Source organism: Lampetra planeri, chromosome 17 (genome assembly GCF_965212315.1).
Source record: "Lampetra planeri chromosome 17, kcLamPlan1.2.h2, whole genome shotgun sequence".
Lineage (NCBI taxonomy): Eukaryota > Metazoa > Chordata > Hyperoartia > Petromyzontiformes > Petromyzontidae > Lampetra > Lampetra planeri.
The window spans coordinates 4,101,420-4,129,379 of NC_136123.1; the positions used below are offsets into that span (position 1 = coordinate 4,101,420).

The 27,960-nt window shown below is 46.0% G+C and overlaps 1 protein-coding gene across 3 annotated transcripts in view; it reads left to right on the top strand.

Annotated features, from left to right (window-relative positions):
- LOC144723278 (teneurin-3-like) overlaps positions 1 to 26,665 on the top strand; it is a 469,866-nt gene extending 443,201 nt beyond the window's left edge. For all 3 annotated transcript variants that reach the window (XM_078601881.1, XM_078601882.1, XM_078601883.1), the window contains 7 exons: positions 755 to 1,632; positions 9,963 to 10,141; positions 15,018 to 15,253; positions 18,460 to 18,756; positions 19,404 to 21,015; positions 21,694 to 21,824; positions 23,423 to 26,665. In XM_078601881.1, the coding sequence (XP_078458007.1) occupies positions 755 to 1,632; positions 9,963 to 10,141; positions 15,018 to 15,253; positions 18,460 to 18,756; positions 19,404 to 21,015; positions 21,694 to 21,824; positions 23,423 to 24,181 (4,092 nt within the window). In that variant the 3' untranslated portion in view covers positions 24,182 to 26,665. The remainder of the gene's footprint in view (positions 1 to 754; positions 1,633 to 9,962; positions 10,142 to 15,017; positions 15,254 to 18,459; positions 18,757 to 19,403; positions 21,016 to 21,693; positions 21,825 to 23,422) is intronic.
- The last annotated feature ends 1,295 nt before the right edge of the window (positions 26,666 to 27,960 follow it).

Here is a 27,960-nt window from a genome sequence, read left to right on the forward strand (position 1 = left end):
TATTTTAGATGGATATAAAGAAACGTATTTCCTAATACAATATAGTCCCAAGACGGCAAAATGTTACTTTTAAAGGCACTGCTAAAGTTGTCAACATTAGCATGCTGTTACATTGCCCCTCTTACATGTGTATTCACCGAATTTTTCATTTGCAGGTGCATCAAATCATTCCAAACTATTCGTGCACTCAAAAACACATTTTATTGTCACGCCATTGAGTCGGAAAACCCATTTTTACGCTTGCTTATTTTTTCTGTAAACATTTCTTTTATTGTGTAAATACAACAGCACCTGTGTCGTAATTTGAGTCGAGAGCTTTTTTTTTTATAATTCCCTGCATCTCCCCTACGAGCTTTGGGAAGTAAGCGTGATTAATAGGGGGGCACCCATTGAGCACCACAACTACACCCCCAAGCTCCGGTAGACAAACGAGGGTCGTAACAATTAATCAACCTCCCCCCCCCCTTCATGCCACTGGCAATTCCATAAATTGTCAGAAATCCAGGCCGCTATTGGATTCAAGAATCAATGCTTTTTTTGGTCTCCCCTTTTGCTGCATTCAGGTGCAGACTATTGCACCTCGCTTGTTTTGTTTCATTCGACGGCTCTATGATTAACCAGCCATATATAAATGAGCTCGTTGAGGATGAGATCTGCTCCATGCAGGCTGTGGTCTAACATACGCTTATTGTGCTGTATACGTATAACACCTCGCGTACGAACATTAAAATTCCGTCCACGGTGCTGTTCACAGATCCGACTGGAGTGGCCTACGGCCTTGACCATTAGTCCTCTGGACAATTCCCTCTACATCCTGGACAACAACGTCGTACTGCAGGTGACAGAGGACCACCAGGTCCGCGTGGCCGTGGGCCGCCCCGTTCACTGCCCGTTCCACTCGACCGAGCAGCCGTGGCCGATCCGCGTGGCTCGCCACGCGACGCTGCAGGCCCCGACGGCCCTCGCCGTGTCCCACGCCGGCGTGCTCTACATCAGCGAGACTGACGAGAAGAGGATCCACCAGGTGTGGCAGGTGTCCAGCGATGGCGAAATGTCGCTGCTCGCCGGCGCCACCGTGGACTGCGACTGCAACGGCGACCTGAGCTGTGACTGCTTCGCCGGCGAGGAGGGCTACGCCAAGGATGCCCGGCTCAACTCCCCGACCGCCCTGGCCGTGTGCCCCGACGCGACGCTCTACATCGCTGACCTGGGCAACATCCGCATCCGCGCCGTCAGGCAGAACCGCCCCGCGACGGTCGCCGACGGCAAGTACGAGATCGCGTCGCCCGCCGACCAGGAGGTGTACGTGTTCAGCGAGGAGGGGTTGCACCTGCGCACGCAGAGCCTGGTGAGCGGCGACGTCCTGTACAGCTTCAGCTACAGCGCCGAGCGGGAGCTGGTCGGCGTGAGCAGCAGCAGCGGGCGGACGGCGAGGATCCGTCGCGACTCCGGCGGCGCGCCCCTGCGCATCGTGCTCGACGACTCGCTCTACCTGACGCTGACGCTCAACGTGAACGGCGCGCTCAAAGGCGTGGCCGCCCCGGGGGCCGAGCTGGCCTTCCTCACCTACCACGGCAGCTCCGGCCTGCTGGCCACCAGGAGCGACGAAAACGGCTGGACCACCTTCTACACGTGAGTCCGCCCCGGCTGGAGCACCCGCAGCAGCTGGCTCGTCGTGCCACTGTGACACGAAGGGTAGAGAGGTTCTGCAGCTGCTCTCTTTTTTTATATTATTGAACCCTAAACAACAGTCGCAGCAGAGGACACATACAGATGAATTAATGTTTGTTGAACTTCTTTCGCACCGTGAATAGCCAACTGTACTAATCGGAGGTGCAGATTGTCGATAACATCAATATGACAGGGGAATGTGCTCTCTGGGTAGGCTTTCCTCCCTAACCAGGAGCAAGTTAAGGTGGACCAGGTTCGTTTTCTAACCTCGGCCGGCAATGAGGACCAGAAGAGGGGCAAGAGGTGAACAATTCAATTCAAATTTGACTTTTGTGGTATCGCTAATTTTGCTAAACGTGTCATGCCATGAGACGTAAGTATGCCTTCAGGTCTGCTGGATGAAGGCCTTCCCACGCTGTGTTGGTCACGAGGGTCGTTTGACAATACTTCACCATGCTGATTAGTGTGGGTTTGTAAAGGGGCTCCTCAGAACTAGTTCGGATATCACTCACCACAAATTGTTAACAATGGCCAGAAGTCAAACTAGGGTCGCTGGTTTCGTCGTTCATTGTGCAAACCACCATTACCATCATACTACTATTTAAAACAATCGTACGCCTCGAATGTCCTCACTGACTGCTGCCTAGGCTCCTCTCTCTACACCCCAACAACAACAAGTCTCTTGTTAGTGGCTGTTGCCACTAGCAGGGTAACTGGCTCAACTGTATTTTCCGTGCAACAAATTAACATCGAATTTAATTGAAAGGGCGGAAGAATTTCAGAAGGCAATTAATAGAGATACTTAATGGTGGAAGTAACAAACACAAAAGACTGACACGGTTAATTTAAAATGTCTCTATCGTTTTCAATTCGTGCCCCTATTAAAGTAATAATTTCAATCATTTTTTTATTCGATTGAACATTCTTTTTTAAAAACTCATCATTAATATTATGGTGGCAATTCATTGCATAATGGAGCAGATTAATGTTCGTGCTCTGATTATAAGATTGCGAGAAGAGCATGAAAATGACAGCAATCTCTCATTATCCGTCGCAGACCAACGGGATATCTACTAGTGTGCAAAAATAATACGTCAAATTACAAGTTCACTTATTACAGTGCTGATAGAGCTTTTTTTAAACTCCTTTATATGCCCTAACGTTGTCTGTATGTTGGGCCTGCAATAATGCAAGAATCTGGGCTTACTACTCTGCATATGTGCAGATATTTTTGTACGCTGCAAAGGTGGTATAACAGTATCAAATTATGCAAAAGGAGACTCACATTTTAAAGACTGAAATGGAGCAATGGCTAGCTACGGAAATTCTTTATTGTGTATTTATTTTACAAAACGTTTTGAGCACCCATCTTAGATGGGCACCAATCATAACATATGCTTATTATTGGAGTATTGTCTTATTATCTTAAACATTGGACAGAGTATCCGACATTCTGTCCAGTAGTAGACTAGTTGTGAGTTTTGAGGGGCTTTTTTTGGATGAGTGTTAAATGGATATTTACATTTCCAACGTTATGCAAATTAACGGGTACCATGCCTCGCAAATCTTACCTATTAAAGTCATTTTTTGTTTGTCCATCCATGTGTCTGCGTGTGTGTCTGCGTGTCTGTCTGCGCGGGTACCTTCAGACGTTTTTAACTGACAAACTGTGGGGTTTACGTATCAAAAAAGTACATGGATACCACACCATATGCCCTGGGACGAAAAAGCGCTATTCGTATTTCACATCTGTCAACTTTAAAGTAGTTAAATAAACAATTTTTTTCACTTTTATAAGGACAGGATGGCACCAGAGCACGCATCTGCGCATGTGCGAGAAAGCCGGCTCTGTGGTGTTGGTTGCCCTAGCAGCGCACATACGCGACATGCGGGGGGAGGGGGGGATTCTTATTCGCATTAAAAATGCAAAAAAAATACACAAAACTGAGTAAATTCTTCACAGTGTGATGTCCTCTTCTCCCCAATGTGTGCACTTACTACTATAGGGTCGGTAGATACTACTATTATAGTCCTTAGATAATAATATTGTAGAGCGGGCGGGGGATGGTGGGGGTTGGTAGCAGCCCAGCCCCAGCTGCAAAGGTGCCACCTCGGCCGGCTGGGCAATCTATGCGAGGCGGGGGGCTCTGCACGGGACTAGGCCTCACCACGACACTGTGAAGTTAATTCTAGATTTGAAGCTTTCGTGACTGCAAGGAATCATATTCTTAGGTTTTTTCGGTAAAGTCACGTAGGTAAAACATCAAAATTAATGAAAATAAAAAAAAATAAAACAAAAATCACGACGTTTCGGAGGCAACACAAGTCTCCGTCATCAGGTGGGACCGTCACAGCCGAATTAGCTGCATCAATTCGGCTGTGACGGTCCCACCTGATGACTGTGAAGTTAGTACTATTGTAGAGTTAGTATAGCTACTATTACAGACAGTACACACTGCCATAGAGCTAGTATAGCTACTACTACAGCCAGTACACACTGCTATACTACTCAGTAGATACTGCTATAGAGTCAGCAGGTACTGCTATAGTCAGTGGATACTATAGAGTCAATAGATACGACTACAAATTCCATAGATACTACTATAGCCGTTAGATACTACTGTAGAGTCAGTATTTCTACTATAGAGTTGGTTGATAATACTATAGAGTCGGCAGATACTACTATTGAGTCAGAAGATACTACTACAGTCAGTAGATACCACTATGGTCAGTCAATACTGCTACAGTCAGTAGATACTATGAAACAGTCAGTAGACACTACTATAAAGTCAGTAGATACTACTGTATAGTTAGTAGATACGACTGTCAGTAGATACTACTATGGTTAGTAAATACTATTACAGTAAGTAGATACCACTATAGTCAGTACACTACTACATAGTCGGTAGATACGACTATAGAGTCAGTAGACACTGCTATAGAGTCAACAGATACAGCTATATAATCTGCAGATACTACTATAGAGTCAGCAGATACCACAGAGTTAGTAGTTATTATTATAGTTAGTGGATACTACTATAGAGTCAATATATACTATAGATTCAGTAGATACTGCTATAGTCATTAGATACTCCTGTAGAGTCAGTATTTACTTCTATAGAGTTGGTTTATACTACTATCGAGTCGGTAGATACTACTATAGAGTCGGTAGATACTACCGTAGGGTCGGTAGATACTACTATAGTCAGTAGATACCACTATAGTCAGCAGATACTGCTATTGAGTCTGCAGATACTACTATGCAGTTAGTAGTTACTACTATAGTCAGTAGATACTACTATTGAGTCAATAGATAATGTAGAGTCAGTAGGTACTACTTCGGTCAGTAGTTACTACTAGAGTCAGTAGTTACTACTATACAGTCAGTAGCTACTACTGGGCTCAGTAGATACTACTGTAGAGCCAGATCCTACTGTAGAGTAAAATACTAGCATAGAGTCACTAGATACTACTCACTCTGTTGTATGTAGGTATATATGTGCCTATGCGGGGGTAAAAAAAAATTGAGGGGGGGGCGGATCGACAATTTTCGGAAATCTTTCAGATCAACTATTTACCCCCCACTTTCTATACATTTTTGGAGTTCTGCAAGCCTCATAATTGTGTTGATGGACAAATGGACAGACAAACGGCATGCCGGGCTTTTGCAATAGCTTAGTATTTGTGTATGTATATGTTTTTAAGAGAAGTTTTTAAATATATTTTCCCCCGGGCAACGCCGGGTACTTACCGCTAGTGCTATAATAAAGACACTTAACACTTGTGTGGCCTCTGTTGCCAAATGTATCAAAATAGCATTCGCCCCCCCACCCCCAACTAATTTAAGTATTCCTGACGAAATCACCTCATTAACCGAAACGTTAACCAACTTTCATTTTATTTTTCAGGGTCAATATAAAATGTGGCCTTTGGTTTAACGTTGGTGAAAGAACTCCTTAATTTATTGAATATGAGAAGGGCTTTGCAGTGTGCTCATTTAAATATATATATATATATGCACTGCTGTGCATACCAATACAGGAGTTGCAATTCCCAGCACAAAGGCAGACACTGCGATTGTTATTGTTTTATAATACGTGGATTTTTCTTCAATTTAAGACTTTCAGAGTCAGTTTAACACATAGGCGTTCGCGACAAATATTATTCATAATAGTGCTTTTTGGGGTTTAGATCCCCAAAAAAAAACTCTCTTATGGATTTAAAAGTCAAGTTGCACGTTTATTTTGTACCAGGTGAGAATTCAAGAGAGCAGGATCGAGGAGTCTCGTTTGCAAGAGTGGCCTAGGTGACCAGAAGGACAAAAGCACAACCGATTAAATAGAGTATCGGCAATTAAGCAAATATAAATCGGAAACAAAATTAACTGCGTAAAATGAAAAATTTACATAAATATCTTTTCACGAGCGTAAATCAATATTACATAATGCATTTCCTGTAGGGTAAGTCAGCTTGGGACAAAAAATTATACTGATCATAATAGAATTACAAAATTAAGATAAAAAAAAACATTCATATGTAAATAGACAACGAAATTTGCAAATGCAATTTCAGATAAAAAAAAGAATTTCCTTCAGATTTTCAGCTCATTTGCAGCAAACAAAGTATTCATGCTGACAAAACAACAAATCAGATCATCATACATTTCATATCTTGGTCCAGTTTTAGTATTTTTTTGGATTAATCTGAAAATCTGGAATGCACTGTGGTGTACACCAGGAGTTTGTGTTGTATGAGTAGTGGTATGTGTGGTGTGAATAGTTGTGTACACACTGTGCACACTGCAAGTCAGTTTGATGTGTGTTTTCACATTTGGTTCGAGCCTAACTAGTCGTTTTCCAGACGTCACCCACTCAGCAAACGATTGTCAACATCTGCATTTAGGAATGATACTGGTGAAATCAAAATGCCATAGTCATACGCAAGGAGAAAAGCGCACACATTCATGTGCACGAGACGGCCCATGCATTCCGTGACAGGGCCTCCTTTTCAGCATGTTGGCAGGGTGTGCCAAATGAAACCGTTCTGTCAGTTTTGTTTTATCTGGCAAGATCCGGCGACAGAAATACTTTCCTTTCACAGCTCCCAATTACTAGTGGCATTTTAAACAAAGGATGTGAAGGTGATCACGAGGCGGCGTCTGCCGCTTGTCAAATCAATGTCACAAAATGACCATTACACTGACAGCGTTGATGTTTGTTGATAAAGTTCACCGCCCCTTTTACGGGACAAATCTATGAAAGGTTTTTCAATTTCAAGAAACAGGCATGAAAAATAATCCTTGAAATGAAATCTTCAAAGTAGTTTTTTTTCTCTCTCTCCCCCCTTTTGAAGCTTTGTATCGAGTGCATCATGCATGTAATTGATTCACGGACATAATTTGCCCAACCTTCATATATATATATTTTGTATGCGTAACAAAAAGCCTGCATTGGTTCAAATTTTTGACAAGGTAGTGAATGGAGAGCATCGAGGGATAGTTTCTGCCTTTGTGCATTAAGAGACGCATGCAGGAATTCCATTAAGTTAGTATTATTATTAAACGTTAATCATATTCTATAAAAACTAGAATTTCTGGATAGTGCAGTCTCTTTGCAGTGTCTTTGCGCATCTGCGTTGCGAGCATCGTTGAATGACTCCACTATTTTTTGACAATTTCTCACGCCACATCTTACCACAGTACAGTCTCGCGCCTGTGTTTTATCCAATCACTCGTCTTCCGGTTCACTTGAAGGAGCTCAGGCCTGGTCTGCATACAAATTGTTTTATTATCATCATTACCATTGTATTACCATTCCCTGGATGGAGCAGTGGGTGAGTGGTTAGTGTACTGCACTGTGAACCCCGGTCACCCGAGTTAGATTCCCGGCCATGGCTAAAATTGGTAGTGAGTGATTTTGTTGGAGCCAGTTCTCATCACCAGCGGAGTGAAGTATGGTTAAATAGCCCCCATAACTGACACGGTGTGGGGTGGGTGGCCTTCATGCAGAAAAGGATTGTTAAGAGCTGTAAATTATAAATTAGTTGTATCACCATGACCACACTAAGTAAATAAAACAGTCCGGAACCATTTTAATGCCGCATTGCAGTAATGGTCTTGTGTTACAACGTGTACGCTCAACATCCACACATATAAGCAATGTCTGCCTTTAAAGGGAAAAAAATACTCGGAATGGAAAGTTCATTACTTATATTATTCATGTTCCTCTAATTAAAATATAATGAATGTTATAGTTCCGAAAGGCTCCATGCTCATCCTTTTCCTCCCTATAAATACATTATCACGATCTCTTTCAAAACCTTTGCGGATGTGCTCACCTCTCGTGTGTTACACGAACGTGCGCATCGGTGTAAAGGCATCAACACCTCGTTTCATCTTCACTCAGGAGCAGGTCGCTGAACCACGTACACGTTATATTACCTTTATTGTCGCGGCTCTACACCTCACATCTTTGCACACTCCTCATATTTTAGCTCTCACGGTGGTACATTTTGACTTGAAACTTTCGTGACTGCAGGAATTCCTATTCTCTTTTTTTCCTCTTTTCTCTCCGCCTAATGAAGACCGATTGTGTTGCTATCGAAACGTCGTGGGTTTTTTGCTTTTATTATTTTCAATTTTTTTTTTTACATTTTATTAAATTATTTGGTTTTATATTTTCTATCTACGTGACTTTACCGAAAGAACCAAGAATATCTCACGGTGTGGTGTTACCCATAGTAATGGCTCCCCAACGCACGTCACCTGTGCACGGCCTGCCTAGGACAATGTTTTGTCCAGAGCCGCTATCTCATGCCTGCCGAAGCTCCAGGACGGGAGTCGGCTTTTGTTACATATTCATATTGATATTTCAGATGCTGTTTTCACTCTGCTGCTAACAATGAGCATGATATCGCCGTGTCTGGTTCATATTGAGAATTGCAATTGGCTAGCTATGTGAATATGCCTGATGTGATTATAGGCTGCAAGGTGACCAGGTTTGCAATGCTACTGCAATGGATTTTCAAAGCTATCTGTGCAGAGCTTTGAGTGTTATTCTCTTGTATGCAATGGTTTTTTTTCCTGGAAATCTGGTTTCATTTAACATGAATAAGACTGAATTTAAATAATCAAAACCGGTCTAGTGGCTTCTCTGCCTTGGTAAATGTTATTGAAATACATTTAGCCAAAAAGGTTCACTGGCAGATAAATGTTATTTAATATTATTTTTCGATGGCAAAATAAACTCGTGTCTGTTTATTTGTTATCATCGCTGTAACTGTATAACTGCGCCGCAACATAAGCCATCTCAGCGGGTAAACGTATTTTCATATGGGCGGCAAGCTAAACTTTTTGTTTTGAATTTTGATTTAAAGCTTTCGCGACTGCAGGGATTCATATTCTTGGTTCCTTCGGTAAAGTCACGTAGAAGGGAAATAATAAAATAATACAAATATAAAACTATAAAATTCTCACGACGTTTCGACTGCAACACAAGCAATCATCATCAGGTGTGAAATCCACAGCAAGAAAGTTTGAAAAAAGTGGCGGTTTTTTTTCTTAATGTCAGCACCACGGACAGCGATTTGGCAGTTGGTCAGATAGACTGGTCCATCTATGTTCGGAAAAGAGGAGGGGGAGAGAGAATGGAATTTTTGTTTTGAGTTAATGAAATATTTTTCTCTAGTAAACGAAATGTATATTTGCGTTGACGTTTTCTTCATAAAAAACCAAGAGAGCGAGCACGAGGTGACTACGAGCAGAGCACGTGGTAGATTGACACGCGAGGGCGCAGGTTCACCGTTCGCACCCGGCACCACCACACGCTCTGCGAGTCGTGGCCTTGCACTCCCACACAGAGACCGGCTGTGGGAGGTTTTGCTGTATCGGCGGTCATCCTTGGCTGGCCATCGAACAAAGACGGTCACCGCATCGCGCGCTTTCAGATGCGCTTCTGCGGCCGTCTGGAATGCTCTTCCTTCCGATATTTGGAAGCCACTACGAGAAATGTATTTTAAAATCTAGATTGAAAACTATTTTCTTCAGAACTGATTTTTGTGTTTAGTTTGTTATTCTTCCCACCGCACCTCCGATTAGCACGGTTGGCTACGTACGGTGGGAAAGGATCTCAACATACATACATTAAAAAATGAATAAAAGCCAGTAAATTAGATTCAGGGGCCTAAGGCTTGCTGGCTTTTTAGCCCCCCCCCCCCTGCCGCTCACACAGCTGCCATGCAGACCTCGCTAACCAAGCTCCGTCCACCTTGTCCCTGTCGCGCACCGCCCACAGCTACGACAGCACGGGACGCCTGACCAACGTGACGTCGCCGACCGGCGTGGTGAGCAGCCTGCGGGCCGAGGCGGGCGGCTCGTGGCACCGCGTCCACGTGGACTCCTCGGGGGCCGACGAGGACCTCACCCTCACCACGAACCTGTCGCGCGTCGACATCGTCTACAGCCTTGACCGCGGTGATGACGCACGCACGCACCGGCGCGCTCCGGCCGCATCGCCCTGCTCAGTAGGGGGCACGGCCACCCGGTTACCGATTCGGGGTGTCCTGCTAGCAATTGCTTCCCGGTGGTTGTTGGGTAGAGTAGCCAGCGGTCCCCAACCTTTTTGGCACCAGGGACCGGTTTCGTGGAAGACAATGTTTTCACGGACCGGGGGGGTGGGGGGGATGGGGTTCATCATTGTGTCTTTCCCGCTTTTCAAAGAAGCTCTCCAGCGACGTTTGTTTTTTACTCATTGTGGCTACTAGGGGTTAGCAGCTTGTGGGCTTACCAAAACTGTGACTGAGACAAGTGCGCAGTGCGGGAAAGAGGCGCGGACGCAAGTGGTAAATAAAACAATGGGCGGGCCACACGCGGACTCACCGCTCACCTTCTGCTGTGTGGCCCGGGGGTTGGTGACCCCTGGGGTAGACCACAGATGGGATCTGTGAAGTCATCAAAGAGCATACACCATAATCACGCGAACTCCGGTCATCCTCGCAGCAGAAGCAACAGCTTTTTTGTCGGCCATCGTACAAAGACGGTCACCACATCGCGCGCCGTCAGATGCGCTTCTGTGGCCGTCTGGAACGCTCTGCCTTCCGATGTTAGGAAGCCACTGGAGCTATAGCACTTTTAGACCAAGATTGAAAACTAATTTCTTTAGAACTGCTTTTGGTGTTTAGTTCGTTGTCCTTCTCCCGCACCTCCAATTAGCACGGTTGCCTACGTACAGTGTGAAAGAAGTTCAACATACATAAAAGTTTGCCCCCCACCACCACTTCATCACTGTTATTTATATTTAAAATTCAAAACATAATAGGCCACGTATTTTCAATGTTTTCTTCGTTAGGGCAGTGCTATTGATGAAAGCGTTGAACTTTTGTCGTTTGCCCTTCTGCATCCCTTGCGTAATTATTGTAGTAAATCTGCGCCTTCTGCTGCTGGCTACTAGCTCAGTACTGAGCCGACTGTGCGCCATTGCGTGCTTAATTGTTACATCGTCAGCGTAATCAGAGTTTATGTCACCTTGCTGAACGGAGAAAACACTAACTCTAAAATAATTACTCCAAAAATTCCAGGTGTTGCGGATCTCCCTTAGCCATGTCTGAACAAATGTCGGTGCCTGGATCCCACAATACTCTAAACTAAACTTAAACTATTTTATATTTTACCAGGTGTAAGGCCCACTGAGCTACATAGTTATTTTTCAGAAGCGACCTGGGCCACAAATGATAGCTCAACGAAGTGGCTTATCACGTGGAAATATATATAGCAGCCAAATACTCTAAAACGCATGTTTCTAAATGTGGAGGGGAAAACCGGAGGACCCAGGGAAAAATCCATGGGGGGAACTTGCAAACTCCAAATATACAGCAGGCGTCAGGGGTCGGGATCGGGATCGAACCCACGACCTCCTGCATACCAGGCGAGGGAGTTGACATCTCGCCACCGTGGCGCCACTCACAGTGTCTGTGATCCTGCTCCTCAGTGCAAACTTGCTGATGCGATGAAGCCTGTCCGTGGCGGGATGGCTTAGGTGACATAAAGTGGCAGATTAACCGACAGTTGGTTATATATATTTTTTCCCATTATTAAAATTGTCTGTGGTTACTGGAGCAGCTGCAAATATATGCACGTATAGGCCCCAATTATTATACCTTAAAGGAGACCACAATACCGTAAGACTTCCCTAAGCAGTACTCCGAGGTGGTAGCAACGTAGCCATACTTTATTTCACTCGTTGAGGTATATTTTTTCCCATTAAAACTCACAGCAGCACATTGCCGTGGTGAGATTGAGGGCCCATACCCACTGTTCTCTGCTCTCGACTATTGCCCTTCAACGTTCAGGTTCAGCAATGGAGAATGCAAAACAGATATAATTTGACGCAAGTGAGCTCTGTAAAACTGCAGACCGTGCTCATCAACACTCTTTCTCTACTTTCCCTCAATGCACCGCAGAAATCCTTGAAGTCAAATTCCCCGCGGTTTAGAAAAAAAATCAACTCAGAAAAACATATTTTCCTTTTTTTTTCTTCTCACTGAGCCATCACCCGGTAAAGTTTTCCCCTTGCCGAGCCGCCTCGCGCCGCAGCGAGCCGGCGGATGTCAAAACAGCAGGTTGCAGAGTATGGCCTGAATTAATTTTCCCTCGATATCTCCTCTTCACACTTTCACATTAATACGATTGGCGCCGGGAGCGCAGGGCGTTGGAAGAGAAATGCTTTGCTCAGCAAGCGATCTCGCATCTGGTCAGCCGTTGGCTGTGGTATTCCACTGTGATGCACTCCAGCTTGTCCAATGGACCTCCCCCTCCCCCCCTTTTTTTTAATCAACTGGCAAAATATTACTGATTGGGCAGTTGTTCACCAAAAGCATACAGTAGCTGACTTTGTGTAGTAACACTTGCAATGCTCCCTTTGTGTTTTCCACCTCTGCTAGAAAATATTTTACTGCTCTAAGTCGGGGTTCCGAAAGAAGGTTTAGATTCTTACGGGCTTTTATTTTTTGCTAAGTCTCAGTACATTGGCACAGTCCTTGCCCATTTGTCTTGCCAAGCTATGGCCTAAATGAAAATGTGCAGTGTAAGCACTGATGAGCCCAATAACTTAATCATAGTGACAACATTCCCAATTACATTAGAGATTGTGTTCTCGGGATAAAATCCAAAAGGGAGTTGACACTTGGCATTCTCTGGTCTGTGGGTGTTTCATTGACTTTGTACAAATTAAAATGATAACACATAGAAGCTGGCCATGTGGAAGCAATTCCAGGTGTGTTCATATTCGATGTGTGCCTGTATCAGAAATTGCATTTGGCATTCTCCACCAGCATAATGTATGGATGTGTTGCTTATATGAGAACATAATCTCTTGCTGAAATGAAGACATCTCCATGCTGTGTCGGTAATGGACGTTGTCTGACCATACTCTTACCACGAGACATAGCAGAGGGATTTGGAGAGATGGATCTATGAAGGCGATGTATTGTCAGCTTGTTTTTATTTTACCACGCTCAGCCAGTGAGGGTTCATGATGGGAGTACCTAGCACTGGTTAAGATCTCACTCCCCACTAATGTCAGCCATAGCAGGGAGTCAAACTCAGGTAGCCTGGTTTATAGTGCCACGAAGTTACACCCTGCACCACCGCTCTCTCTTCCTTTGACTTTGTAGTCAGAATTTGCGAATGCATTCCTTTGGAGCGGTGTAGCCCATTACGTCTCATTAGACTTTTACCTCCGCTTTTATGGATTCACCGTTAATTTAAGATCGCCCATCAATATCCGATTTTTTCTTTTTACGAGTGCATGCATTTCTACTCCCCAGTGGGTGGGAGTTATCTGTAGTGCGCGATTTTATAAACTGGCATTAATGAAACATCGGCATCGTGACAAAAAAAGTTATTCGGTACAATACGTTGCAACAATTGTGCAGGTTGCAGCGTGCTCACCACAGAAGTCATTAATGCTGCCTCGCCGATGAGATGCACTGGTTAAGCGGTAACGTCTCACGCACTGGCGCTTAACGCCATTGATTGGGCGGTTTTTTTTTTCTTTTTCTGGTGACTCTGCATCGCTTCAATGGTGACTTTGTTGGCAGAAAATACTTTAATGAACTACACCCACTCGAGCCCTTTACATCATACGTAGTAGAAACATGCTTTGAATTCTTTAGTTTCCTCTCGTTGTCGCTTTGTTACACATTCGTGTTCTTATTAGATTTTTTTTACACAATATCCTTCCATGTACTTAAAACTTTTTTTATCCATATTTTCCGTATAAAAGATCCATCTTGTGTATCAATGCGTTCTCATCTGGCTTAATAAAACGTATCTGGCTCTCTGCCTACCTATCTCCTGTCTGTCCTACTGTTTGTCTGCATATGTCTGGCTGCCCTTTGGCCTGCCTATCTGTATATATGCAGATCTGTTTGCCAGCCTGACTATCACCCTGTGTCTGTCTTTTTGCATCTATTGGTCTATCTGTAAATGCCTGTCTGTATGCCTATCTGTCTGTCTGTCTGGCTTTCTTTCTGTCCGCCATTCTACCAGTCTATCTGTATCTGTCCATGCTGGCTTTTATCTCTGCTTGTGTGTCACTGTTTATGTCTGTTTTTGCTATTCCGTACCCCCAATTATCACGGTTGGCTACGTACAGTGTTTTTTTCGGTAAAGTCACGTATGTGGAAATAAAATTAAAAAAATGTAAATAAATTAAATTCAAATAAATCACGACGTTTGTTGAGTCTCCCATCTTCTTGTTGCATTTGCTTACGTGCAGTTTGCCGTTCTCTATGTGCTATGTACGTGGTGTCCCCCTCTGCGTTCCTTCGCTATATGTTTCACCCCATTTCCACCTGACGATGAGCGCTTGTGTTGCGTTCGAAACGTCGTGATTTATTTTAATTTTATTTTATTTATTATTATTTTTATACATACGTGACTTTACTGAAAAAAACAATGAGTATAATTTCTGCAGTCACGAAAGCTTCAATCCTATATTAAACATACACCTGTCTGTCTGCCCTTCTGCCTGTCAATATCTGTCTACCTGTCTGTATCTGTGTACCACTGTCCGTGCTGTGCATTGTACAAGAACAGTGTTCCTCAATGCAAGGCCGCCAGCTATTGGCGGCCCCTGGTGGCCTTTAGTGCGGCCCCTAACAATACACACAAATGTGAGAAAAGCACTTGCAGACGGTGTGGTGGCCCTCACGCTGATGATGTCTTATCGGCGAAAGTGACTCGCCCCCCTCGGAAAGTTAGTGAAGGACACTGCCCCTCAACGTGAAGCTGTGCCGCGCTACTCCCGAGCCGGACTCACGCTTCGCTTCTGCTGCACGGACCCCCGCAGGCACGATGAACACCCGCTACGTGATGGGCTACGACGGCTCGCTGCGCATGCTCTACCCCGACGGGCTGGAGCTCGGGCTGCAGATGGAGCCGCACGTCCTCGCCGGCACCAGCAGCCCCACCGCCAGCCGGCGCAACCTCAGCCTCCCTGCCGACGGCGGCTCCAGCAGCGCCGAGTGGCGTCTGCGTAAAGAGCAGAGCCACGGGCAGGTCGCGGTGCTGGGACGCAAGCTCAGGGTGAGATCCAACAGCCAACCTGCCCCCCCCCCCCCGCCGCCCGCCCGATCCCCGTGTGCTCTATTAAGCAAGAGAGCGTGCGAATCAATGACTCTGTGAATATATTAATCAATCGATTACTGGCTCGACCGAGAAATTAACCGGTAAAAATTGATGTGCGCAAGGCCAGTTGTTCATAAATGTCATACTCAATCTTCCCCGGATTGACATAAAAATTGTTGCAATTAAGGCAAATTTATGATTCGAATAGGGATCTTTTCATGAAGGTTGGTTACGTTCGCATGGTTTTTCTTATATGATGGGATCGGATGGAGAGCACTGAGTACCCGTACTAAAACAGCAGCTGTGACAGGCCACTGTGCCCCCCACACACACATACACCCCGGATGAGACGTAATGTGTTGTGAACACGTATCCAAACACTTGTACATTATGCGACACAAAAAGAACATTCCATAATTTGTATGAATCTCCCGCCGGTCACTGCTATCCGTGTGTGTGTGTGCGCGCGTGTGTGTGTGCGCGTGTGTGTGAAAAGAGACTGAGTATTGCACGCAGAGTGAGTTTCGCAGAGCCGAATGTGAATGTTGATCATAAATATTGATGCCGCGCACACGCGAATTGTGATGGCAGCTACTAGACTCGGCCTGGGAGACACGAGGGACCACTTTCACTCCTCTGCTTTGCTGTAGGATGCATTGCGGCATGGACACCCCCCCCCCACCTCCCACAAATGCAGGGGTACCAGTGCAGCGAGCTTTGTGCTTTTGTTTCACGGGCCCTATGGCAGGAAATACACATCTTGAGATGCTTCTCGTTGGACAGTGAATATGGATGGTTATCCATTGTATAGCATGGGCTTCATTTGTAATATGTATAGTGAGTGTATATATACGTAAATACTTAAACGGCATTACAGGAATAATAAATATCACACACTTCATCATCCAAAATGCTGTGCCAATGCTCGTGGCAAGAGAAGTAAAATCATTTACATTTTCAAGATCAATAGTTTTTTAAGTCAATCATTAGGATGATTACCATCGCAATACTGTACAAATTAAATTCTAAAGTAGGATTTAATTAAGCAATATAGATCAATTTATTAGGCTCGATTGGGACGACCGTGCCAAACTTGTTTAATTTCCACTTTTTGAGGGATGCTCCCAGGAGGAAGGGATGGTCTCGCTTGAAGTTCCATTTATAAATAAATCAAGCTGACATCATGCTCAGAGCTGTGAGAGAACAGGTGGGCTGTGTGCCCAGAGAGAAATTATTTTTATATTGAGTCTCCTGACAGGCTTCGGAGCCTTGAAGTGGGTGTATCGTTGTTTTTGTCCTCGGCTGTTAGAACCCAGGCACAAATAACCTTGTTACACAAATAACTATTAATGGCACCTCAGCTCAATTAATTCTCACTTTATCTCACTGTGGTGGTGAAATATTAAAGGCTGCTGTCTCCCTAGGTGTGAGGTTGCTAAGTGGCTCCAGTGGTACTCTTTAACGGAATTGACAGCTTCTTGGACAGTCGCTCTGGGTCTGGTTCCCACCACCGCAGGGAAGGAGCTTCGCCGGATAAGTTGAGCCTGGAGCACAGATAAAGAATGAGAGCTGCTGGAATTATTTGTCCAGCATTGCTTCTGTAGTTCCCTTTTGAAACATCTTGCGCCAATACAAAATTTTCTCCAGTCATTTATTTAATTTCATTTATACTCAAAATGGTTTTTTTTTATGTGGCTGGCACTGGTTTTTTATTATTATTCCGTGGTTTATCGTGGCTACGCCGCTCTTGATCTTGGCTCTCTGAGTTTTTTCGGCTTTAATATTTCACCACAGGAATCCTAAAGGAGCCTTAGTCTGACTCTGTGATATTCAATCAAAACAATGGGTCCCCAAGAATTCTGAAGGTGCTTTCGTCTGGTACTCTGTGTGCCATTGCATCATGTATGCGTGAGCAGTGACTAGTCATGTCCCCATAATAATTTGTGTGCAAAAATCTAAATATTTTACAACAGTAGGAATTTAAACATGCCTACCAGATGCCATCGCATCACGCACGCTGTACCATCGGAACATCCATTACGCCGTTGACTCTCTGGCAACAGAAATGACACATTAATGTAGGTAATTATGTGCTGATGCTTTGGCCATGGTGTAATGGTCATCAGACCGGACTTGCAATCTCGAGGACACCGGATTTATTCAAATCTCTCGGCACGGCCGTTGAAAGAATAGGCAAGTTTCTTAAATACCCCCCCCCCCACATCGATCCACCCAGCAGTGAAAATAAGTTCACCACAATTAGCCCATTGGCAGGTTGTGTGTGGTGGGGCACAGCGTGGGTACTACCACCTCTTCAAAGCCATCTTGGTCAGCGTGGAAGAGTGACGCTCCCTCTCATGGAGTCCCTTCTGCCTGCAGGGGCATGAGTAAGAAATTTCAGGGCTGTAATCTTTATATTGTACATCAGTTTAGCACCTTTGTGTAGACAAAACGTCACCTGAAGGGATCTCAAAAGTAGCCCTGCCATATCACCTTCCACAGGCCATTCGTTAACATTGTATTGCCCTGTGATCATTCTGAATAGCCATGTAATATTTTTCCTCATGACATAATGACAGTGGCACAACTGGCATATAATTGTGGGGAAAAGGCGAGAGAAAATAGATGCTTTGAAATAATGATCTTGTCTTGGTCTAGATGTTACATACATCAAGCTTACGCATGGAAAAAAAATTATCCTCATAATACAAGGAGATCTCTGTCAAAGCAACTTAAGTCCAGACAAGTGACGCACTCACATGCAACGCTTTCCAACGTGCCTTTGTATTTCGAAGTATTTCATTAAAAGTGGGTAAGCTGACAGGTAGCTTCCAGTGCAAAATTCATTTAAATATTTGCAAATAGTCCTGTTTGCTAGAGTTTGTGTCTACAAATTTTGGGCATCCCCTTAATCAATTCGGCCAGTTTTATATGCGGTAACTCCCTACTAGGCACACAGCTGCATATGACTGCTTTGTTTATGTTGGATGGAAGGACAGTGCAAATGCATTAAATCTTTCAACCTCAGTTGTAAAGCAAAAAAAAAACACAGAACATTTAAAATAAAACATTAAAATAAAATCAACCTTTCCCATATGACTCCCAAAGAAAATTACGATTACATCATTACTAATCGTACCTGCCATCTTGCAACAACACACCAGGTGAACGGACGAAACATCCTGTCCATCGATTTCGACCGCGAGACACGGACGGAGAAGATCTACGACGACCACCGCAAGTTCCAACTGCGCGTGGTGTACGGCCCGCTTGGCCTGCCCTCGCTCTGGCTGCCGGGCGACAAGCTGACGGCGCTGAACGTCACGTACTCGGAGCGCGGCCGCGTCGCCGGCCTTCAGTGGGGCTCCATGGTGGAGCACGACCACTACGACAGCCTCGGGCGCGTGGTCACGCGCGTCTTCGCCGACGGAAAAACCTGGAGCTACACCTACCTTGAGAAGGTGTGTGCGTGCAGCGTCCCACCACCCCCACCCACCCCCCCCCCCAGAACGGTTGGCTACATATGGTATGAAAGAAGTTCAACGTACGTACATGGACTCCTCTACTCTCTAACATTCGATTTACGAACTTTCAGAGATACGAACAAACCTGTCCGTATGTCCCGTTGCTTGTTCGGCGGGGGTCGTAAGTTTAACTGCCGCGCAATAGATGGTGGTGGTGGCGGCATCTACATCTGCAGAACGTGAAGAACCAGTGGCATCTACATCTACAGGAGATTATACAACTGTTAAAGACATTCCCCGTGTTTAGTGTACTGCCCTCTGCCACCCACATGTGGACCCATAAGAGATATCAACCAGCATGTATGTACGTTGTCCTTCTTTCGCACCACACGTAGCCAACCATGCTACGTGGAGGTCCGAGAAAAGGACAAATTAAACACAAAAAGATGGTGGTCACCCATCCAAGCACTATCCAAGGTTAACCCTGCTTACCTTCTGAGATCTGACGCGATCGAGCACAATCCAGGTGAGTTGGTGTCACAGGCCTTGAAGAAGGTAGGCAGATTTTTTTTTTTAATCCCTTGCTTTGCCATCATCCCTAATATGTGGCCACCTTCTCGCCCCCCACCCCTCCCCCGCAACAGTCCATGGTGCTGCTGCTGCAGAGCCAGCGGCAGTACATATTCGAGTTCGACGCGGCAGACCGCCTGGTGTCCGTCACCATGCCGAGCGTGGCGCGGCACACCCTGGGCACCGTGCGCTCCATCGGCTACTACCGCAACGTCTACCTGCCGCCCGAGAGCAACGCGTCGGTCTTCCAGGACTTCAGCGAGGACGGGCTGCTCCTGCAGACGGCCTTCATGGGCACGGGCAGGCGGGTGCTCTACAAGTACGCCAAGCAGTCCCGCCTGTCCGAGGTCCTGTACGACGGCACACACGTGACCTTCTCGCACGACGACGCAACCGGAATGCTCAAGCTCGTCAACCTGCAGGACAGCACGTTCACGAGCGCGATACGCTTCCGCCTCGTGGGGCCCCTGCTAAACCGGCAGATCGTCCGCTTTGGAGAGGAGGGGATGGTGAACGCACGCTTCGACTACAGCTTCGACTCCGTCTTCCGCATCGCCAGCATGCAGGTGGTGATCAATGAGACGCCGCTGCCCATAGATCTTTACCAGTACGACGACATCTCCGGCAAGGTGGAGCAGTTCGGGAAGTTTGCAGTCATTTACTTCGACATCCACCAGATCATCACCACGGCCGCCATGACTCTCACCAAACACTTCGACTCGTTCGGCCGACTCAAAGAGGTGCAGTACGAAGTCTACAGGTCGCTCATGTTCTGGATGGTCTTGAACTACGACGCCATGGGCAGGGTGGCCAAATGCGAGCTTAAAATCGGGCCGTACGCCAACACGACAAAGCTCGCCTACGAGTACGACACAGACGGACAGCTCCATAGCGTGTCCATCAACAACCGGCAGAGCTGGAAGTACAGCTACGACCTGAACGGCAACCTGCACCTGCTGAACCCGGGCAACAGCGCCCGCCTGACGCCGCTACGTTACGACCTACGTGACCGCGTGAGCCGCCTGGGCGACATGCGCTACGTGTTGGACGACGACGGCTTCCTCAGGCAGCGCGGCAGCGAGCTCTTCGAGTACAACTCCAACGGCCTGCTCATGCAGGTGTACAGCAAGGCCAGCGGCTGGAGCGTGCAGTACCGCTACGACGGGCTCGGGCGGCGCGTGTCGCGCAAGACCAACTTCCGGCAGCACCTGCAGTACTTCTACGCCGACCTCGCCAACCCGGGCCGGGTCACGCACATGTACAACCACACCAACTCGGAGATCATCACGCTCTACTACGACCTGCAGGGCCACCTCTTCTCCGTGGAGCTCAACAGCGGCGACGAGTACTACGTGGCCACCGACGGCATGGGCACACCCCTGGCCGTCTTCGACAACGCGGGGCAGGTGGTGCGCTACCTGCAGTACACGGCCTACGGGGAGATCTACTCTGATTCCAACCCAGACTTCCAGCTGCCCATCGGCTTCCACGGAGGCCTCTACGACCCGCTTACCATGCTGGTGCACTTCGGCTGGAAGGACTACGATGTACTCACCGGCCGCTGGACGTCACCCGAGATCGAGCTGTGGAAGGAGGTCAGCGCCCAGCCGAAGCCGTTCAACCTCTACATGTTTCAGAACAACAACCCAGTGAGCGTCGGGCGGGATGCGCACCGATACGTCACAGGTAATAACGCCGCGTCGCTCGTCGCGTTGCACAGTGGTGGGAGAATGTGCAGGTGTCCACCATTCGGCACGACAGCGGTTTTCACGCAATGGCATTCACCGCAATGAGATTCCCTTAAATTTGAAACTGTGCGGTGTGTGACATTTTTATCATATTGTTTTTTGTGCTTTACTGTTTTTTCAGTAAACAATAAAATCTATAAGACTGTCATAATATTGTAATCATTGCAACTTTACATTCTCTCGTGTTTTTTAGCACTTCTGCTGTTAATTACACAGGAAATAAACAAATGAGTGTCGAGAATAGTCTTGGCGTATTAAGCTGTGATGTAGAAAAACCAGCGGGTAGATTTGGCAAGCCAGAAAAAAATAAACAAAAAATTCAAATTTAATCATTGTGTTTGTTATTTCACAAATTTTGTCAGGAAATAATATCTTTTAATGAATTTCATTAGCAACGATATAATTCTATTTTGCAAAACTAATAATAACAATTATCAAATAATCACGACAACCCTATTACTTTTAATATGTTTTTTTAATTAATAAATAGAAAACATTAATATAAAAATAACATTCCACCGTGCAATATGACAACGGCGTGCCATGTTAAAGTTGCCTTCGTTTGTTTGCCTAACCGCCTCGTCATTGATCTGCAATGGTGTTTTGCTTTCTGTAGACGTGAACAGCTGGTTGCAGACGTTCGGCTTCCAGCTGCACAATGTGGTCGCTGGCTACCCCAAGCTCAGGACAGAGTCCTATGAACCTTCCCACCGGCTGAAGACAACGCTGGCACCTGCGAGTTCAAAGGTGACTTTGCGGATGCGGAGCTGCGCGTATCGGGGACAGTTCTTTAACGGTGCTGCCGCGCGGGGCTCTCTCTCCCATAGAAGTTACCCAGCTGGTCACTGGATATTTCAGTGAATTAATCTCTCGGGCCAGGCCAGCCAGAATTAGCATTTACTTTGATCAATATTTCAACAGCCGCTGCGTATGCCTGCCGTGCATCTCAGTATTTTCACTTTCAGGCCACTATCATAAATTCTTCAACATGGTGTGCACATGACAAGAATACTCCATGAATTCAAGCACTATACTTTTCTTCCCTTTTTGCATCTGGATATTGAACTTTAACCCTTCGTTCTCGACATGTTTCAATACATTTATTGAATAGCTAAAGGCACTGCCCTGCGATTGCCTGCTTAATGCCACTGCTGGCAGAAGACCCTCTGCTAGAGCGAGCTCTCGAGGACAGTACCCACACTTTACCCTACCACACACGACCTGCCAATCTACTAATTAAGGTCCACCTATTTAGGTGCACTTATAGGCGGGAGTGGGGTTCAAGAAACATGGCCATTGATTCAACTGCAGGCATCGTAAGATCGAGGCGATTCAGCAACCTGTAGAATGTAAAACTATTTCAGTACGCTGACGATTACAGAAACTCCCCATTGACTAAATGGTGAAGTTTATTTATTTGGTAACAGATATGTTTTTGGGTTTGTTTTGCAGTCCTGTTGCTCTTAAAGGTAGAGGTATTTTTCAAGACCAGAAAATGTTACAACTTTTTTTAATGTAAATACCCATTGATGTTGTGTAGCAAGTAAGTAATGCAATGATGGTTCCAACATCTATAGTTGTCAAATGCTGGATTCTGAGAAAAATGTATAAAAAAAACTTTTTGGAATTCAAGACTATTACATTTTGCTCACCAGCCATCAAATGTTTCAAATGCTTTAGCGTTTTACATGGGGAGCGGTCGTAGAGCAATGAGTGTGCCAACACCGGTAATGATTATCTTGAACAAGTCATGGGCCTTAAACGAGTACATGGCGCGATGTGTACACATCGCCACTAGGGAGATAAAGACGGCCGAGCGTTGTGCTGATCACCCACCCCCCTCGTGTGCCATGCTGGTCTTCATAGGTGCTCGCTAACAGCACTTGCCCCAACAGTCCGTTAAGGCTGAGACTGAGTCTTTTTTACTTTATCTTTGCAGCAGGCATCCATTGTTGTAAAGTGGCAATAAACGCTGCTCTGTTGGTTGCTCTGTGTCAATGTAATAACGAAAATTCCAGACATAAAAAAAATCTCTCTCAAATAAATTACAAATATATATCATTCTAATAATGATAGTGGGATACTTTTAGGGCAACTTTTGGAGGTTGCATGTCAAAAGTGCAGCAACTGGGGGATGTGGTCGAGGTTGTAAAACGTTGGCGATGAGGTCTGGTGGCAAAAATGACTTTGGCCTTGATGACATCTTGATCTTTTAATCTTTAATGTTCCCTTCACTGTAAAGTTGTTGAGGTCCCCCAAGTAAACATAAATATGTATTTGGTTCTATGTGCAGTAGTGGGCATTATTGCTTGAGATTAATTGCAAAACGTGGATGTGTTTTTCAGAGCCTGTCCTGGGTGGAGTGTCTTGCGAACAAACAGCTCAAGGCCTTCTTGTCGCTGAAAAGCCTTCCTCCCCACTGGGAACCCTGCCGGCCTGGCCAGAGACAGAAGTCCTCCCAGCGGTGGTTCACACCCATGAGCTCCCTTCTGGGCAAGGGCGTGATGATCGCAAACAACCACGGACAGATTTACACGGACATCATCAACATCGCAAGCGAGGACTGCCGAAAGATCGCCACGGTCCTCAACAGCTCCCACTACCTGGAGCGCTTCCACTTCACAGTGGACGGCAAGGACACGCACTACTTCGTGAAGAGCGGCTCGTCTGACTGGGACCTGGCCGTCCTGGGCGTGAGCAGCGGCCACAAGCTGCTGGAGAACGGCGCCAACGTGAGCATCTCGCAGTCGACCGCCATCGTGAGCGGCCGCAGCCGCCGCTACATGGACGTGTCGCTGTCGGTCGACGCGCTCCTCCTCAACGTGCGCTACGGCACGTCGCCGGACGAGGAGCGGGCGCGGGTCCTGGAACAGGCGCGGCAGCGCGCCCTCGGCCAGGCGTGGGCGCACGAGCAGCAGCGCGTGCGGGACGGCGAGGAGGGCGGCCGCCAGTGGAGCGACGGGGAGAAGCGGCAGCTGCTGGGCGCGGGACGAGTGGCCGGCTACGAGGGCTTCTACATCCTGCCCGTCAACCAGTTTCCAGAGTTGGCCGACAGCGCCAACAACGTCCAGTTTCTCCGGCAGACTGAAATTGGCAGGAGGTAAAAAAAAAAAATGGGGGGGAGAGAGAAAAAAATGTGCGCGTAAGAACGTAGTGAAAATATTCCCTGCCGGCATTCAGACATGCCAAAGACAGCCCAGGTGGACTGCACAGAGTAGTTGCACAGTGTGATGGGGTTTATTATTAAAAAAAAAAAAGCACTACAGTTTTACACTGGTGACTATGAGTTTAACTAATTTAGTTGTGATGTAAAAATTACATATATATACTGTATATATATCACCTGGCACTTCATTGTTGAAGTTCTGCAAATATGTAAATGTATTTTTACAGCAGAGAAACTGTGGTGTTACTTTTTTCAGGGTAGGGGTGACCGTTATGCTTTTGCCTTCAGCTAAAATAGATGTTTATAATATTGTAACTGGTTACACATCAATCAAACGTGTTGGAGATAAGGGCACCGCCGCACCTGACAAACGGGGTTGACGCCGAGGAGGACTGCATTGGCAGTAGAGGAAAAGCCCTGACCGCTTCCCACTCAATTATTTACCTGGCACCAGTCGACAAAAGAAGCTCTAATCAACTTGCTGCGGCTGCTCTGCATCGGTGGTGAGCGAGAGAGGGGGGGGAGCTGAGGATGAGGGTGGGTGGTTTCTATACCGACTGGATAACTCGTGACACAAAGAGCAAAGAATCCTAAAATATTGAAAACAAATTCCCAGTCACTCGTGCCGACTTCCAACTCCCCTCTGCGCCACGTGTCATCCACACGTCTCTCACAAGTTCCCAGACTTCAATTCGGTTCACCAGCGTCTTCTGCCGTGGGTATCCAATAAATAGAGTTGAAAGTTGGAGCTATTGCACGTAGCAGAAGTGTGGCTCCGTGCCAGACTGTTGTTGATTACTCTGATCCACCAAACACCTGTCAAGCATACGCACTCGTCGCATGTATACACCGGATAGAATCCCCAGACTGCTGCAGCTTCAGCGCTTAAGAGAGGAGTGTGCCACTTTGTGCAGGGGTGACTCAGGAAATGCATTTTTGATTTATAAAGCCATGCTGCATGTTTGTCAACGTGTTTGGTGGACCCGTAACCAGATGATGGGCGTGTGAAACCCTGCGTCGCCCCTCCGTGTAGCTGAAGAAGAACAATATGCCACGACCCAACAAGACAATGCATAACCTTTCATCTGTGCGAGACATCTACTGAAAGACGTTTTCTAGTTCGGGGTGACGCAGGATCGGGTGAGATTTGTAGAACCCTTGTGTGTGTTTGGCTTTTTAAATTCTACAAGATTGAAAATACTGTGATGGCACTTTTAATGTGTTGGGTGCTTTAAAGAACATTACATTGTAAAAATTAAAATCAATCTGTGTGTGTATCTGTGTTTAAATTACAGTGAGCTTTGCACCTAGAAACCTGTTTTTTTCTCGTGAAATATTATCGTCTAATTTTGGGGAATTTAAAGGCTTTGACTTTCTGATAACATTCGTGCAGGCGTAAAAATGTTCCAAGACGAACTGAACACAGTTCAGCAGCAGATTTTGTGAAATAGTATAGCCTACAATATCTAATACCACATGGTGCACATCATGCATACATGCACATAACCAATGCTCGATTGCAGTGGGTGGTTATAATTTCTACACTTTTCTTAATTCACAAATGCGATGCAAAACAAGACACTTGACAAACTGAGAACCTTTAATTAAGATGCTAAATCACCACCAGTCTGAGCATGGCTGGAGCTTGCTGTGAAGATCTGTATATCCTTTCAGTATAATTATATTATCACTAATCCACAGACTGGATATTTGCAGCTTTAGGACTCCAACCACAGCGAATGAGCCTAAAGCAAATTAACGTATCGTTGATTTCTTTAATTTAACAAGCACAGCGACGTTTTTAAAGATGTCGGGGCGAGCTTGTCTTATTTTAGAATGGTTTTTGTTGAGCCATATTTTCAGGGCGTTTGTCTTTGAGGATAGAAACCGCCAGTTTAATACACTGATTAAAAAAAACATGTTGATATCAAACCTTGGCACAATATTTAATAAAAACCAGTTATTCACGAACACATTAACGGTGAGAAAATTGGTGTTAGGTTTCATCTGCAAGCTGTGGCAGGAAGATGTTTTCAATGGGTGGCTGCTTACGCAATGATATGCCTAAATGTACACTTGTGTATAGATTTTTAATTGCTTTCGGAATCTCAAACAGGTTAGAAATATAGTTCCAAAAATAGAAAATCTTAGGAGTGTTCAAAATGTGTTTTTTCATTGGAATAGCTGTCCATACTTTTGTTAATTTTTTCAAGTTGGTTTTCATTCACCGGTAGCTCAATGTGTAATATTTTGTATAAAAAGTCTGAAAATGGCAGTCAATGGATAATTTGCCATTTTTTTTACTAGGATTTGCCAAGATTAAACATTTTGTAAACCATTGCTTGTCATTAACACGCTACTGCTTCATTATGTTCATGTTAAAATGCCGTACTTAAAATAAAATATTTAAGGAAATGACAAACTGCCTTCTTCCTCCGAAACGTTGCGTTCTAACGTTGCTTATTTGAACTCGAATGAGCACATCGAGATCGGCAAGGTGTCATGGTGCTGGAAGAACAGCGCTTTCGATGGCCACTGATACATGTATTTAATTCACAAGGCGGGGATGGGGCAGTGGATGCGACTTCCCAAGGCTGCAGCGCCACACCGTGGATCAGCAATGACCACTCGCAATGGGTAAGGGGCCATCCATTAAGTAGGTACGCAAAAATCTGTCAAAACTTGACCGCTCCCCCCCCCTCTCCCTGTACGCACGCGGACTTTCTACACCCCCCCCCCACCTGCGTACGTTCGCCTGACGCACCCCCCCCCCCCCGAATCCTATAGAACGGCCGATATTTAATCCACGCAGAAACGATCAAGGATTAACAATATTAACGTGTAAAAGCAAACAGTCCACCGCCGGACTAACTGATTTGAAGGCCAATGTAGACAAATTATTACTGGTAGGAACCTCCTGGTTACACCAGCCCCCAGGGGATTATTGTGTCCGTCGTGCAGGGAGGGGCTGGGTGGGGAAGGAGGGGCATGGTTCGGTTGGGAGGGGCTGGGCAGGGAGGGTGGGGAGGGGCTGGGTGGAGAGGGTGGGGCTGGGTGGGGAGGGTGGAGAGGGACTGGGTGGGAGGGGTGGGGCTGGGTGAGGAGGGGCTGGTCACCCCCGTGGTGCCCTAATAAAACTCAACGTTTCACCTACTCACGCCGGCTTGTGCCCGCCCTCACAGTCGAGCATATTTGCGGAATACACCACGTCGCCGTTGACCCTGGCCATTGACCGAGCAACCCAACGTTCCTACCAGCTCCCTCCGCAGGAATGTGTTATCGAGGCTTCACCTCCCCCCCCGTTTCCTATGCGTACTTTGTCAGTAAACCTCCCATACGCAAGCGGTACGCATTTGGGTTAACCCTCCCCCCTCCATGTGTACGTACTAAATGGATGGCCCCTAACGTCACAGTATAAAGCTTCCATTAGCAGAGCTTTTATGAGAACTGATATCTTCAATGAGGGAACCCAGTACGTAGGCAAATATTGCAGGACAACGATGCATCACTGCATTACAGGAGCTCCACTCGCTCCAACTCACTACCAATGTTTTTTCCCCTTCAAAGATTTTTTGTAACGAGAGCCAAAAATGGCAATGTTGTAAATGCAAAAGGTAAACTTTTGATTTGAAAGGTACCCTTACAGTACCTTGTTACTAATGGGCAACATGGAATCGTTTTGATCTTTGTAGTTGAATTTTGAGTGTAATGTGCACA